Source organism: Telmatherina bonti (assembly GCF_933228915.1).
Source record: "Telmatherina bonti genome assembly, chromosome: 1".
NCBI classification, from domain to species: Eukaryota; Metazoa; Chordata; class Actinopteri; order Atheriniformes; family Telmatherinidae; genus Telmatherina; species Telmatherina bonti.
The window spans coordinates 21,536,610-21,551,298 of NC_136619.1; the positions used below are offsets into that span (position 1 = coordinate 21,536,610).

Consider the following 14,689-nt stretch of genomic DNA (forward strand, 5'->3'; position numbering starts at 1 on the left):
TGTCAAAAAAAAAAAAAAAAAAAAAAAATCATACATGTACACATAGTTTAAAACAAAGAATATTCAAGTCCATTTTGCTGGAATATTTATATCATATAAATATGACAAGATATTATTTTATAAACATTTCTATGGAATAGAATAGAATGAATAGATAATAAATAATAAATACAAAGTCAGATAACATGAAAGACAAAGAAAAGTGTCTGTGTACAAGTCTGTCAAAGTAAAATATTGCATGTAGAAAACGGGGCATTGTTTTTTTTTTGTTTTTTTTTAAAGTCATGCATCAAAGGGTTAAGCTAGAGCAAATCAAGTCAAAAAGATATATTACTATAACAATGCATAGGTTGACCCTTAAATGACCTCATTGCTGCAACAGGGATTTAAGTACAGGACAGATGATGACCACTTCTACTTAGCAGAATCAATTTGCAAAGTACAGAGTGAATTTCTGCTAATTAATCCCATGAACTCTGTCTAATAATCAGTAAAATTCTAAAGGTTGGCCATAATGATGCACTCGTGCCCTGAAGTTATACGTTTTATTCTCATACACACAGTATGTCAATCTATTTTTATTTAAAAGCTTTAATGTGAAACGTTCTACATTAAAACTGTTAATTCAATACAGTTGAAAGACCTGTCTTGACCTAGAAATAGCTGCTGTTAGGATGTTTTCGGCTTTATCACAAAACACTTTATGATCCAGCAAGCTGTCACCCCACTGTTGCTCAAAAAGCAGCATTTGCTTTATTTTCATAAAGTGTCCACCAATAGGTCAAAAGCACCCAGAGGTGTTTTTACAAATCGTCAAGGGAGTTATTTTACCAGAGAGCATCTGTTTGCTTTTTTACCATTTAAAGCAAAAGTGACCTCAGAGCAGGACTGTGACATAAAAGCATGTGCCACATCTGGGTTCTTCTAGGGTCCAGCCAGCAGGCTGGTATTTGCATTCTATTTATGTTTGTGTCACATGAAAACAGCGCTTGTCAGAGACTGTGTCACTGACACACAAGGGTTCACTAAAACACATCGTTTTAAGTCCAAATTTAATGGACTAATTGCCATAAATGCTGAATCCTTTTTCTTTTCTGATATGCATGTCATTTGAAAAAAAATCGCTTGTGGCCAAATCTCAAAGAATTGGGCCTTTTTAAAATTTTATGTATTTATTTAATTTTATTTCAACTTTGTCTCTATAACAACCACCCCATCCCTTCCCCACTCACACATACCCTTCCCCCACTCAACCATTTTTTCCCCTTTTACAGATTTGCAGGCATCTTAATGAGCTACAAGGTGTCAATCATACACTTTATTTTCCACCTTTGTTGTGTTGAAAGGTGTTGAGATGTGAGAAGGCACAGTGAAGCAAAGCAAATCGTGGGTTCCCTTAGCAACTTCATCCTTCTGTTTGTTTTCCACACACACCGTCTTGTTTCACAGTTTCCCTTGTCCGGTTTTGTTTCCTTACATAGTCCAAAGGCACACAGGTCAAATAGACTGTTAATGAGAGGTGGTATAGCTATGTTAGCTGTATAATTAGCCGGCCATCTGCCTAGAGTTGCACTCCTCTCTCTCTGTTAGTGCATACTGGGACACATACTGCACTGGCATGCTGAAAACTAAAAAGTAAGTTAAGAAAGAAACTAATGGATCCTTAAAGGGTTTCCTCGGGGAGCAAAAGATTCCCACCTTGATTTATTTTAACAAGAGCCCAGAAAAAGACCCTAGGAGACATCCACTTAACAATTTGCCTCACATTATGTCTAAAATATTTAATTACTTAAGAAAAACACTGTCTGTCAACTATCAATTTGACCCTCTAGCTAAATTATAGTCAGTACCTTTTCCTAGTGGAGTGGCTTAGATCTCATGCACATTTACATTTTGGGCCTTTTTAACACTTTTCTAAAGCTTTTGTTAGGAGAAAATTTTAGAGGTACATGTTTTGTATGCATCCTGTTGCTTTTGGTTTCATATTCCCAACTGCATAGTCTTAAATCTGTCATAAAATTCACTGTGTCTGCAAGATTCAGAGCAGTGCTTAGAAAAATTGTAACGCTCTCTCAAACAGCAAGAGTTCATTGAAATTTCTGCTTCCTCCTTCAACAAAATGATCTAACATATTAGCCGTAGAGTAGAAAAATTGAATGAGTCTTTTGATTTAAATGAATGGACAACTTACTGATCATATCATATCCTAAAATAACTATACTAGAAAAAAAAAAAACCTTCAACAAATTTTGTCCTCCAACAATGCTCAGGTTGTTTTACACTTGTTTACTTGGCTAGAAGGCAATAAGTAATCTGTAAGAAGCAGATCTCAAATGGCTAGTGTAGCCACTCACCACTGACTCAGTATAGTTGCTCCATCTTTGCAAGGGCAATTATGTACTTTTTACCTTTTAGTATTACTATTCTTTCTTCGCGCTACCTCTGGCTACAGGTCACCTCAGTGCATGGTTTTAAGTTATTCTTTGCAGTTTAGTTTTAACTCAGAGTAGAAAAACACATCAAGGTTTTTTTGTGTAGATCGTTATTATATTCAACCTTTTTATTAAAAAAAAAAAAAAAAAAAAAGCTTTTGAACATAAACAAAAAGTAAAAAATGGGTTAAGATAATAAAGCCATAACAATGAAATAAAACTGAGCTGATATGGATAGTATATTAGAGATGAAAAATGTTTGATGATTTTAGAAATCAGTAAGTTTGAACACTGAAAACTATTTTTTAAATTAGGTGTACACTTCTTCCCACTCCTTTTTTGAACTCCTTTCATCTCACAAATTTATTTAATTATCAAATTGATGATGAATTATTATCATTATTGTTACTTATATTATTATTTGTGATTATTATTTTCTAATTAGTATGCATATGTATGTATAGGTATGTATGTATATTTTTTCTTTTCTTATTTTCTTTCATATGTTTGAAATAAACTAACTAACCAACTAACTAACTAACTAAATGTATTAGGTCAAATATGCTGGTTCCAAATACAAATATCTTTTCTTTTGTTCTTGTCAGCATTATTATGGTTTGATCAATGTGGACAGGAAGTGACACAAATATGTAAATATATTCCTCGAGATTAAATCAGACTTGTGTTAACATGATAATGGCTTGCAAATTGTCAAATTAGGGGCAATTTTTATAAACAGTTTTCTTTTTTTCATCTGTCCACTTTACCAGATTTACATAATTTACATCTGTATGGGGAAGTTAACATATTCTCTAAATACTCTGATATGTAGGACAATCTGGTACAATTTGTGTACCAAGACCAACATGTTGTCTTTCCCAGGCTGCCTTTGCAGGTCAGTTAAGTACAAAATATAGAAGAACAGGTAAAACACAATTTTTGCTTTGTTAAAAATCATTGTAAGTCAGGAAAATAGCCTTGTTGTGCCTGTTAGCTGCGATAGCCGTAAAGGGCGGTGTTACTGCCACCAAGATTGACACGAAACTGTTCCCATGTGTACAAACCCTTGTATGGGTCACCTCAGCTTATTTGGAAGTTGAAATGGCTGACTGAATTCAATTCATTTAATGCATGCAATGTTGACATTTTAACAGGGCTCAAATCAAATTTCATTTTTCAATGACTCCATCTCTCTGCGGCAGTGTAATATGTCTGGGAGAGTTTCATCTAACTCTTGGTGTAGGTTTGAATAACCTGAAACTTTGTGTGTTGCTGCTAAAATGTGACGAATTTCTACCTGCATTTCTTTAACTGCAGCCAATTATTTCTTCTTATTATTTTTATGGTAAATTAATTGTTTTGACTGCAGATGGACAAACAGGCTAAAACCACATAGTATGCAGAAAGATAGCAATGTAGAAAAGCTGTTTTATTTCAAGAGATTCAATTAAATGAAAAAAAAAGCCAGTATTGATTATGCAATGTTCATGTACAACAACTAGCAAAAGTGCTTCAAATATCATCTGCACTGAGTAGAGAACACATATGCTTCATGAGTGTTGAATCAGAGTGACAGAGTTATCATCATCTCCTGGACAGCGAATGCACCCTTAGGAGACTTTAAAATTCATATGACTGCAGTTTATGGGCTTCATAACTGAAGTTGCTTCACTATATTAAATTGATCAGAACAATATTTAAATGGTCTATTGAGCCTATCCTAGCTGCTCTGCTGGTTGCTATTGACCTAAAGGTAATAACCCTCCAATTTCCCCTTTGAAAAGCATCTTATTAAAACATGTTTGTGTTTTTTATATTTAATCTCTGCAGTTAAAATTTTAACTTGGAAACCCCACTTTTGCCAAATGCAGTTAATTTCATTCATTTATTCATTTTCTTAACCGATTTTACCAATTCATGGTTGTGGGAGGCTGAGAAACTGCACTTACAATTTTGATACGGGATGCTACGTTACGTTGAAGCTGAGTTTTGCTTTACGCACCACATGACATGCTAGCAAACGGGAATAAATATGCCCGCTGATTTGAACACATGCAGTGGCCAATTCAGCAAAGAAAAACAAGACACAATCAGATAAAGAAAGAAAGAAAGATAAGAAAGGGGGGAGAACAACAGAAAAAGACAAAAGATATGTCTTATTTTAAAGTTAAGGGAAGACCATATTTGCTGAAGAGAGTTCTAAGTACAGGAAGGTGGATGCCAAATTAGCCATCGGTAGGTGAACGGGTCACTGGGAAAACTGCAAAAGTTGAGTATTGCAACGTTAAGGCAGATACAACTATGCAATCCACCTTAACTCAGACACAAACACACTTTGATGCACAGGACAATCATTGTTGTTTTATGCTTCATTCTCTTCCAACAACTTCAACTTCATAGACAGAAACAGAGATATATGTGTAGATACTGACGTCAGAATATAACGCAACTTTTCCTGTTCATCTGCAATCAATAGCCATGTCAAAGTGATTTTCAGATTTCATCTTTGTGATCGTTTTGATACAGTACGTCTGTGAATATCAAGATTATAGTCCTTAAAAAATTTCAAAGCATCATTTATCATTGCCATAGGCTATTTCCAAAACATCCACATAGTTCAGAAAGCATTGAAAACACATCAACAGCTAAACTATTATAGTTTATGTATCGGTATGTTTCCTGGTATTGTATTATCTATCTGTACCTCATAATAACTTTTAGCATGTTTTATCCACTTGAAAGACAATAAATTGCCAGAGGCTACTATATAAACTTCAATCAATCAATCAATCAATCAATCAAGAATACTTTGTTCATCCCCGAGGGGAAATTCATGGTTCCAGTACAGCCCTTCCAAGGTTTTACAAACAAACACATCACAAACTTAGCCTTCTATATGTATTCATCTCATATTCTCTGTCCTGTATCTTGAATATGGTTTGCCTTTGTTGTTTGCTAATATTATCCTGTTTGTATGGGTTATTATTCATTCTCTCTGCCTATGCAATGATGAATTAAAAAATGAATACAGATTTAAAGTTAAACATGGCTTCATTACCATTCCTGTCATGTTGGTAGCAAATCCCTCAGACTGCGCACTATCCTTAAACATTATCTGAACATTTGCCAGCCATTTTTATTGTGACAAAGTACAACGGCTTAGCAGTGCTTGAGCGATTCTGACATGCTGAAAAGATTTTTGTACTTCTCATCACCTGTGGTAAAGTTTTTTTTTTTATTTTTTTTTTTCATTTGCTGCAGTGTGATTTGCTGTGTGATTGATTCTTGCCCACAATATCACATGTTCATGGCTCACCTTAGACCCCCAAAGTAATACACTCATGCTTTAGTTACTGAGTATGGTGCCTTTGCTTAGAGGATTCCTGTACCCAGCAGAAATCTGCCATCATGCATGCTGCCAGCAATATGATTTACACCTAATAAATAATGGACAAGCAGCAAATAATGGAATACCAGTATTGCGGCATTTTAGAGCACACTGCAGATTGATGATCCGATGCTATATGCATGCCACTACAACCATAAAGGTGCTTGCAAGTCATGCATTCAATGCTCAATTTTTCAGTGTTCAACAGCAGGGTGGTGTGATTGCAGGGTGCAGTTTGCATTGCTCCCCAGGGTGGCTTGTTGAACTATGTATGAGAGGGAGGGTCTGGACAAATAAAAGGTAACATGCTGTAATTTTGGAGTGATTTTCTGTGCTATTTATTTATTATTAGAATGGGATTACTTCAAACTTAACTGTATAATCCAGTCAGTTGGGTTGTTAGATCTTAGTTGTATTTATTTATTTATTCTTTTTTTTTTTTTATTAAAGAAAGATTAAACATGACATCACATTTTCCCATTTGACGAATGACTTCATATTGTGGCATCTTTCGGGCTTCCGATTTCCCAGTGTTCAGTTGCGCTGTTTTAAGCGTTTCCACAAAGTTGAACAGTTTCCATTGCCTATTCTAAAAGGGCCTTGAAGAACCATATTTAGATCAGTCCCGGACATTAATTATTTAATTTTTTCTGTGGTTTTTATGTTGTACATTTTCAATGTAGACTTAAGGATGTATTCCAAAATACATGTGAAGCAGTCGTTCTTCAATTATAAGCACGGCAAAAAACTACATAAGTACCTGCTATAAATTTCCCAGGAGAGGGCTGTTTTACTGCTGCTGCAACCAAATAAGAAAAAAAAGAATTTTGGTCCCTGTTTGGTTGGCTAACTTTTACCACAATTACAGATTCAGCTGGTAAATTGAAGAATGGAGAAGGCACAGAATATAAGGAATAGTCAGAATGAAGTTGTGCGACTTGGTGGGGACGGTCAGATTTCCTGTGGGAATGGGACCAATCAAAGTTCGAGAAGAGCTCTACACACTACTTCTGACCTTGTTGTAAGGCAACTAATAACCAAAGCACTACAGGCTGATCTTTCTGGTTTATAAGAAGACTGCCTCCTAGTTTCAAATGCTAGTGCCAATGAGATTTTTCTCTGTCATAGTGTGATGAAGTCATTAGGCTTGCTACTTAATGCTGCTATTCCGTTGATGTGAATAATCCAATGGTAGTGTACGATACCTGGAGTGGTACCCCTTTGATTTCTTATGAACCACATGTGTTACAAACTTTTCCCAGAAATAATCTGGAGTACCTTTTATTGCTTGAAATTGTTAGGGTGGAAAATGTGACATTGCACTGGAATAAATAAGCCTCTCAATGATTCTTTGTCTGTTTCCTTTCATTTGCTTTCTCATCTTTTAATTTGCCAGTGTATATAACTGTTTTCTCAATTTTATGTCTTCTAGGTAATAAAGTTGTCATTTGAGGAATTTGATCTGGAGCGAGGATATGACACCTTGACCGTGGGAGATGGTGGGAAGATAGGAGACACCCGGAGAGTACTCTATGTGTAAGCATAACATCAGTTAATGTTGTCTGCTTGCTAATTGACGTGCTACAATATGAAACAAGCTAATTGTAAAAATCAGAGGAACAGTTGGAGACGGGGGGGCACTATTGTGCAGATTCATTTTGCACAAATTGGATTGTGTCAATTCCTAGGTGTTTTATAAGGCTGTTGGGCTAATTATGATCCATCTTAAAACAATCTAGACACATTACAGGGGTTTAGGAGACTGAAGGGATTGGAAAACTGTTGCAGGGGTAATGTTTGTTAATACTGTGCCTTTTGCATGCCTTTGCAGACTTACTGGCTCCAGTGTTCCTGACCTCATCGTGAGTTTGTCCAATCAGATGTGGCTCCACCTGCAGTCAGATGACACAATTGGTTCTGCGGGTTTCAAAGCAATATATGAAGGTATGGCCTCATTTATCTTTTTCTACATATATACATAACTATTTCTCTGAAAGTTGGAAGTCTTCCCAATTGTAACACAACACAGAAAACTTGAGTTTTTTCGCAACTGATATGTGAGGGTAACTGGCAGCACTATTCAGGGCTTCAAGGTAAACACACAGTGTACACTCACTACACTGGAATTTTTCTGTTTTTTGGGATACATTTTATTTTAATCTCCTACATTAAATTACAAAACATATCCACTTGAGCTGCTGCAAACTGCAAGGGGTTACTGTTTTTCTAAATAACACAACTAATTTTTTAAAAAGAATAAAATAGAAAAGTGCAATTTGCAATAACTCCAGCTGAACACTTGTTGTTGATCACTTTTTCATAACATGTTGGAAGTTTTGCTCAGAATAGCCTCTGCTCCGAGATGTTGGTGGGCTTCCTCACATGAACTGCTCGCTCCAGGGCCTTCCACACCACTCCTATTGGATTAAGGTCCAGACTTCGACTCGGTCACTGCAGAATATCAACTTCAGTACTTTTTCAATATTTTTTGGTACAATGACTTTTGTGCTTAAGGTAGTTGTCTTACTGCATGACCCACTTTCTGTTGAGATTTGGCTGCAGATTGATGTCTTGACATTTTCCTTGAGAAATCCACTAGTATAGAATTTATTGTTTCATCAGTGATGCCAAGTCATTCTAGTCCACGACCACCACATTTCAAAGACTGGAGAAGGCTTTGTGATCCAGTCTTCTCCTTTTTCTTAACACAGAGGTTCTGATTTAAGCTGAAACAATGGCCTTTTGCCTTTCTGGTGGGCGCCACTTTGCATAGAGCGGTGACTTATTTTCTTGAAACCTAATTACACATAGTTTATCATTGCCTTTCTGAAGTCAGTTTTCTTGCACTCTGCATGGCACTTGGAGTGATCTTGTTTTTGGCCCACCATGGGTAATGATGGTCTTGCATTTCCTCCACTAGGAGAAATATTGTCATAACAGCGTATTGGAGCAGGCCTGTCTTTCTATTTATTACACATATCTGACTTCATTTAAATTTTATTCATTCATTTTCCAAACCGCTCTGTCCAATTCAGGGTTGCATAAAAGCTGGAGCCTATTCGAATCTGTTAGCAGGCCAAAGACAGGGTACATCTTGTACAGGCCCCCAGTCCACCGCAGGGCCAACACAGAGTCACAACCATTGACGCTGACACTGAAAATTTAGATTTGGCAATTAACCTAACATGCATTCCTTTGGACGGTGAAAGGAAGCCGGAGTATCTGGAAAAATCCCACGCAAACATGGGGAGAACATGAAAACTCCAGTGACCCTCTTGCTGTGAGAGCACAGTGCTAACACTACACCACTGAGCAAATTAATCAAAATGTATAATCCCAGTGATTTACAAACCAAGTACTTAAAGAATCAGAAGTAATGACTTTTTTTTTTTTTTTTTTTTTTAAAGAAGATACATTTTTATGCAATAATGTGAAACATAAACTTGAAAGAGTTCACAATCTCTCAAGCATCATTGATTGTATTAAGTGTGTAATCTTTTGAATGGACTTTTTTCCATAGTTTGATAAAACAAGCAACTAATAAAAAAACTCTAACTGTAAGTCATGATAACAAGGAGATATATCTGCCCTCTAAATTTGTATTATCCGTACCAACCCATTTATCATATCAGCATATCTGCACGCACAGCTTATCACATCAACACAGCTCTTTAAATCAAACTGAACTAAATTAAACTAAAATGAATTTACTCAAGTGGGGATGCAATTGTTACAAAGAGACAGATAATTTCATGAATATAGTGGCAGACCTAGGGGAACAACAGCCAAAAATTGACAGGAAAGGACTGCGAGTCAAAATAACAAATGGAGTGAGAGAAAAATAGACGGTCGCTGAAGGACTGAGGGAGCATGCAGAGACAGAAAGAGAATGAGAGCGATAAAGGTTGTGCTCTTGCTTCTGCTTAGCCATGTTTACTTTGGTTATGTTGCTGATAGTGTTGCCCTGGGTCAGTAACAGTTCAAGGGAACAGTGTGCAGTGGCTATGGAGTGTGCAATGTAAGTCTGATATGAAGCACTTAACATCATGGTTCCTTCAGCCGGACGTGACACAGAGGTGGAACCGATTTAAAGGCTAACTTTGACTTCATATTTTTGATATTTATCCAAAAAGCGGGGTCATTTACTTTTCACAGCTTGCCAGAAATGGTGCAAAGATCTACTGTGACCAACTAATATCAAAAAGGTCAGAACATGTGGGAGACAATAGAGATTCACTGGGAAGGAAGGAGCAAACAAGCCATGCTTCAGTTGCTCCAGAAAATGTTTTTGTTTGTTCATCCCAAGTACAAGTAAACAGCTGCCTCTGGTATGCCTTGTGAGTGTGTCCTTGTATGGATATGTGTGATCTTGTCCGATTGTATAATGTCACCATTTTAAGCACTTTGATCAGTGTTACGCCCTGAATCCTCTCTGATTCTTAGTCACGGTGGAAAACCAAGCATGTGCAAGTGCGTGATCGTTTTTCTTACACAACATCATGTCGCACTTGTTTTTCACTGCAGTTCTGTGTGTTTGTTTTTTTATGTTAGGGTGTGTATCCTTGAGAAGGAAACACACAAGGTTGATAACCTCAACACACACACACACACACACACACACACACACACACACACACACAGCATTATGATAATTAAAGCTTTTACCGAAATACTGCTGCCAAATTTTCAAGCTGATGGCGACTTGCTGTCAGAAAGTGACATTGTAAATAATCTATTCACATGTTCAGTTTATCAAATGACTATAAACTTGTATCAAATGTATTTAAGAGTAAATTAAAAAGAACATCTGCAACCACCACAGTTACACCTTTGTAGATGGTTTGTTTTAACAGTTTATCTCAACGTGCCAAAAAAGGGGACGAAATAGAATACCAAATGAATTGTCAAATATTTGTTATGTGACATTAGAAAAGTTTAATGATAAAAAACAAGCTAAATAGGTTGTTGGGGTGGTTTATGTACGTAGAAAATAACTGCAAATGTGCCTAGAAAAGCACGTAAATGCGTCTAAAGTCTTGATATAATGCAGAAAAGTTCCCAACATATCTATGACTGAGAGAATAAGAAAAGGTAAAATTGTCATGTTTGACTTTCAACCAGCATTCTGCTGTTCAGAATGTGGATTTACTAACAAAAGAAGAATAATAACAGAGTAGAACAATGGAAAGCAAAAGTCAAAGAAAGAAGAAGAATGTGTTCGGGAGACAGTTACCTCCATAATGACAGACACACCAGAGGCTCAACATGGCTGATATCCATACTGACACTTGTCATCTGTGTGACAGCTAGCTCTGGGCCACGCATACACACAAGCATCCATTTCTTCTACAAGTATTCTATTCTTGTGGGTGTATTTACAGCCACAAGAATGCAACAAAGAAGCAACACACAGGTACGTACATGCACAACTCACCTCGAGATCTTTTTGCCCAAAGCAGATCCAGAGGCTTGATGGAGCAGATGTCTGATAGAATGAAAGATAAGAGAGTCAGGCAAAAGAAATGCATAAAAAACACACTCCCATTAGGAGAAGAAAAGGATTAAGAGCCAGTCACAAATGAATAGAATGGGATCACAGACCGGGTCGTAAGTACTGCTAATGTGACATGCATGCCAATAAAGCAGTTGGTGAATCAGACTTGCAGAGAAGGACTAAAGGAGCCCAGTTCAAAGAAGAACAAGAATGATTTGAAAGTAAATATGAAAAATGTCAGAATGGGAACTGTGGGAAGTCACATGTTTTATAATAATGGACATCTGTTCTGCTTTCTTTGATTTTCTCCTCCTTAAGGGTGCACGTGGATTAACGTGTGTATGTGTTTGCACATACCTGTGCACTTCCATTTATTGTTTTGCCTTTCACAATTAAAACTGAATTGCACAACAATTACCCTGATGGCAATTAACTGTGAGGAGGAAACAATTTAGTGAATTGCTCACAGGTCGTACATCATTTCTTAACACAGCCGAAGAACATAAGACTCTGTTTTCCCTGCTTCATGAAAGAATCTCAATATTCCCCATTCTGATTTACATCTAAGCTTTTTCAAAGGTTACTCCTAAAAGGAGGGAGTTGAATCTGATCAGTTTCAAAGGAATAGATTGGTGTTTTGCTCAGATCCCACGTACAAATCAAATGAGCACAGAAAAAGCTACCTAACTCAAGGGATAACCCACTGTTGTGTCTACATATAACAGCCAAATGAGCCAAAAACCTTTTGTTCTGTCTTTCTTTGCACTTCTGTTGGCATTATAGGCCGCCTGTCACTAAGAGCTGCCGTTTGTTTCCATTATGTCTCCATTATGTCAATTGTTTATGTATGTCTGTCCACAGTTAGACAGACACAAACCTGTACTTTTGCAGAGACAAATTGATTCAAGAAAGGCCATTAGCCAAAAACCTGGCACTCAGTATGAGGAGTGTGTCCTTAAAATATTTGAGGAGACTGGACAACAAAATACGAAACGGTGTGTCTAAAACAAGCCTAAAAAACATATATCTTCAGTTGATGAAGATATGTTTTCTTCATCTTTACAAGCAGAAGCAAGAAATTCCGTACAGGTTTAAACTGGTCCTGGTTTGCTGAAGAAGCTATAATGGAAGGAAAACAAGAAAAAAAGGTTGAGGGATACCAAATTACACAAGACAAGGGTTAAAATCTGTTGCAAAAGGCGGTATAGAGTGATGACTTCTCAGATAACGTCAGCGAAGCACTTTGGCATCATCTTGACAGACAAAGGGACAAAAGACAGTTGGCATCCAGAAGTTAACCAGGAATTATCTTTCAAAAGCCTGGAAAACTATTCCTGAAGGATCACACAGCAGCTCATGAAAGAGGTTTCAGACTGTCATGAAGAGTAAAGGTGGCTGAATATTTCAAGCTTGTGAGAAATGTAGAAACTATTTCCATGTTGGCACATGTTTCAAGACTTTTGCAGAGTGCTGAAGGAGAAACTGTGTAGGGCAATGAACTGACTTTTTGTTTGTTTGCTTTTGTGCTTAAAAGCCTAATTTAGTTTCATTCCATCCAGTGCACAACATTCTGAATGTCCAGGAGCCTTACAGTGCTTTATTTTATTTTATTTTTTTTCATTTTGCTCTAAGCTTAATTTGGTCTGCAGAAGGAGCAACCAGTCAGTCATCTGCAACCAGTCAGTCATTTTTGCCACATGCGGAGGAGGAACTTTCTATTTGGGTCTCTTGTGATAAAAATTCTTCCCAGATTTCCTCAGCACATGCTGTACTAAGTAACCTTCATTCAAATAACTGAACTATTTTAAGACTTCTTGATACCCAGTGGATTTTATTCCTTTTTTGGGGAGAAAAAAAAGACAAAAAAATTGTATGTCCTTAATTTCTCCCCCCAAATATAGCTGGCGAGTCTTTATCAGAGTGTTATATCTGTCACTCTCCATATTTCACAGAGATTGACCGTGGAAGTTGTGGTGATCCTGGGGTGCCAGCATTTGGTCGCCGTAGTGGCAATCGCTTCCAGCATGGTGACATATTGACCTTCTTCTGCCAGTCAGCTTTTGAACTTGTAGGGGAGAAAACCATCACGTGCCAGCACAATAACCAGTGGTCTGGAAATAAGCCCAGTTGTGTCTGTAAGTACAAATATTTTACAGCAATGCTAATTGGTTTTTCTGTGGGCTTTTTCATTTAAATTTTATACCGCACAGTTTTTTTTCTCACTGTGTGCTTTCAGCCTCTGTGTGTACCACTGTCTGCATACTAATCCTGTCGTCCTCCTTGTTTCCTTCTTCTTTGTAGTCTCCTGTTTCTTCAACTTTACGGCTCCATCAGGGACAGTATTGTCTCCAAACTACCCAGAGGAGTATGGTAACAACCTTAATTGTGTGTGGTTGATAATCTCTGAACCGGGAAGCCGCATACATCTCCTCTTCTCTGACTTTGACCTGGAGCCGCAGTTTGACTGGTTGGTGGTCAAAGATGAAGGTAATCTTATTATATATTTCACTGTACTTTTATATCTGTATATATATATATATATATATATATACACATGGTAGATGCTTTACTGTAAAAACATAAAAACTTTGCCTTGGTTTAAAGAAAATTATGATGTTATATGTAGTTTCAAAACTTTAATAAGTTTTAACCTGATGTAAAACACAAGGCAAATAGATTCCTGTTTCCCATTTCAGCTGTATTGATTTCACCTTGTTTGACTAGCTTGATGAAGTTGTGCTTAATTGACTTGCACAGCCGTGAATCTGTGCCTCTGAAGGGAGGGTTATTTTTCTCTCTTGTGTGAAAATGTTTTAAAAATTACTGGTGTTGGAGAGCTCAAAGGAGTGCTTATTAACTATTCCACTCATTTTGAACTCATCAAATAATCTCTTATTGTTTTTTTTTTTCAAACTATGTTTTAGTTATTTGCTGTAAATGTATTTGATAATCTATTTGAATGTAAAAAATTGCACCACATATAAGCTGGTCTCAACTTAAAAAAGTTATTATTATTATTATTATTATTATTATTATTATTATTATTATTATTATTATTATTATTATTATTATTATTATTTTTCATAGTAGTAGTAGTAGTAGTAGTAGTAGTAGTAGTAGTAGTAGTGGTAGTAGCGGTAGAGGTCGTGGTGGTAGTAGTAGTAGTATGATTATATGGATGTTATTAAACATCCATAAAGTAAATTTATTTTTCAAACTGGGAGTGATTTTTGAATTGTTGCCCATTTTCACATTTAACAATATGCATTAATGATAATTTAACATATTATGGAGTTTTCTTTGCACAGAGACTGATGTGTGTAAAAAGTTCTCTAATGGTTTTATATGACCGTCAGAAATGGTCTTATTTTGTAC

The 14,689-nt window shown here is 36.5% G+C and overlaps 1 protein-coding gene across 1 annotated transcript in view; it reads left to right on the top strand.

Moving 5' to 3' along the window:
• Positions 1–14,689, top strand: part of LOC306760319 (CUB and sushi domain-containing protein 1-like) — a gene marked incomplete at both ends in the record, with an annotated part of 457,273 nt that overhangs the window by 301,498 nt on the left and 141,086 nt on the right. Inside the window, 4 exons of the mRNA XM_079246123.1 lie at positions 7,253–7,356; positions 7,652–7,764; positions 13,267–13,449; positions 13,616–13,801. Of these exons, the coding sequence (XP_079102249.1) occupies positions 7,253–7,356; positions 7,652–7,764; positions 13,267–13,449; positions 13,616–13,801 (586 nt within the window). The remainder of the gene's footprint in view (positions 1–7,252; positions 7,357–7,651; positions 7,765–13,266; positions 13,450–13,615; positions 13,802–14,689) is intronic.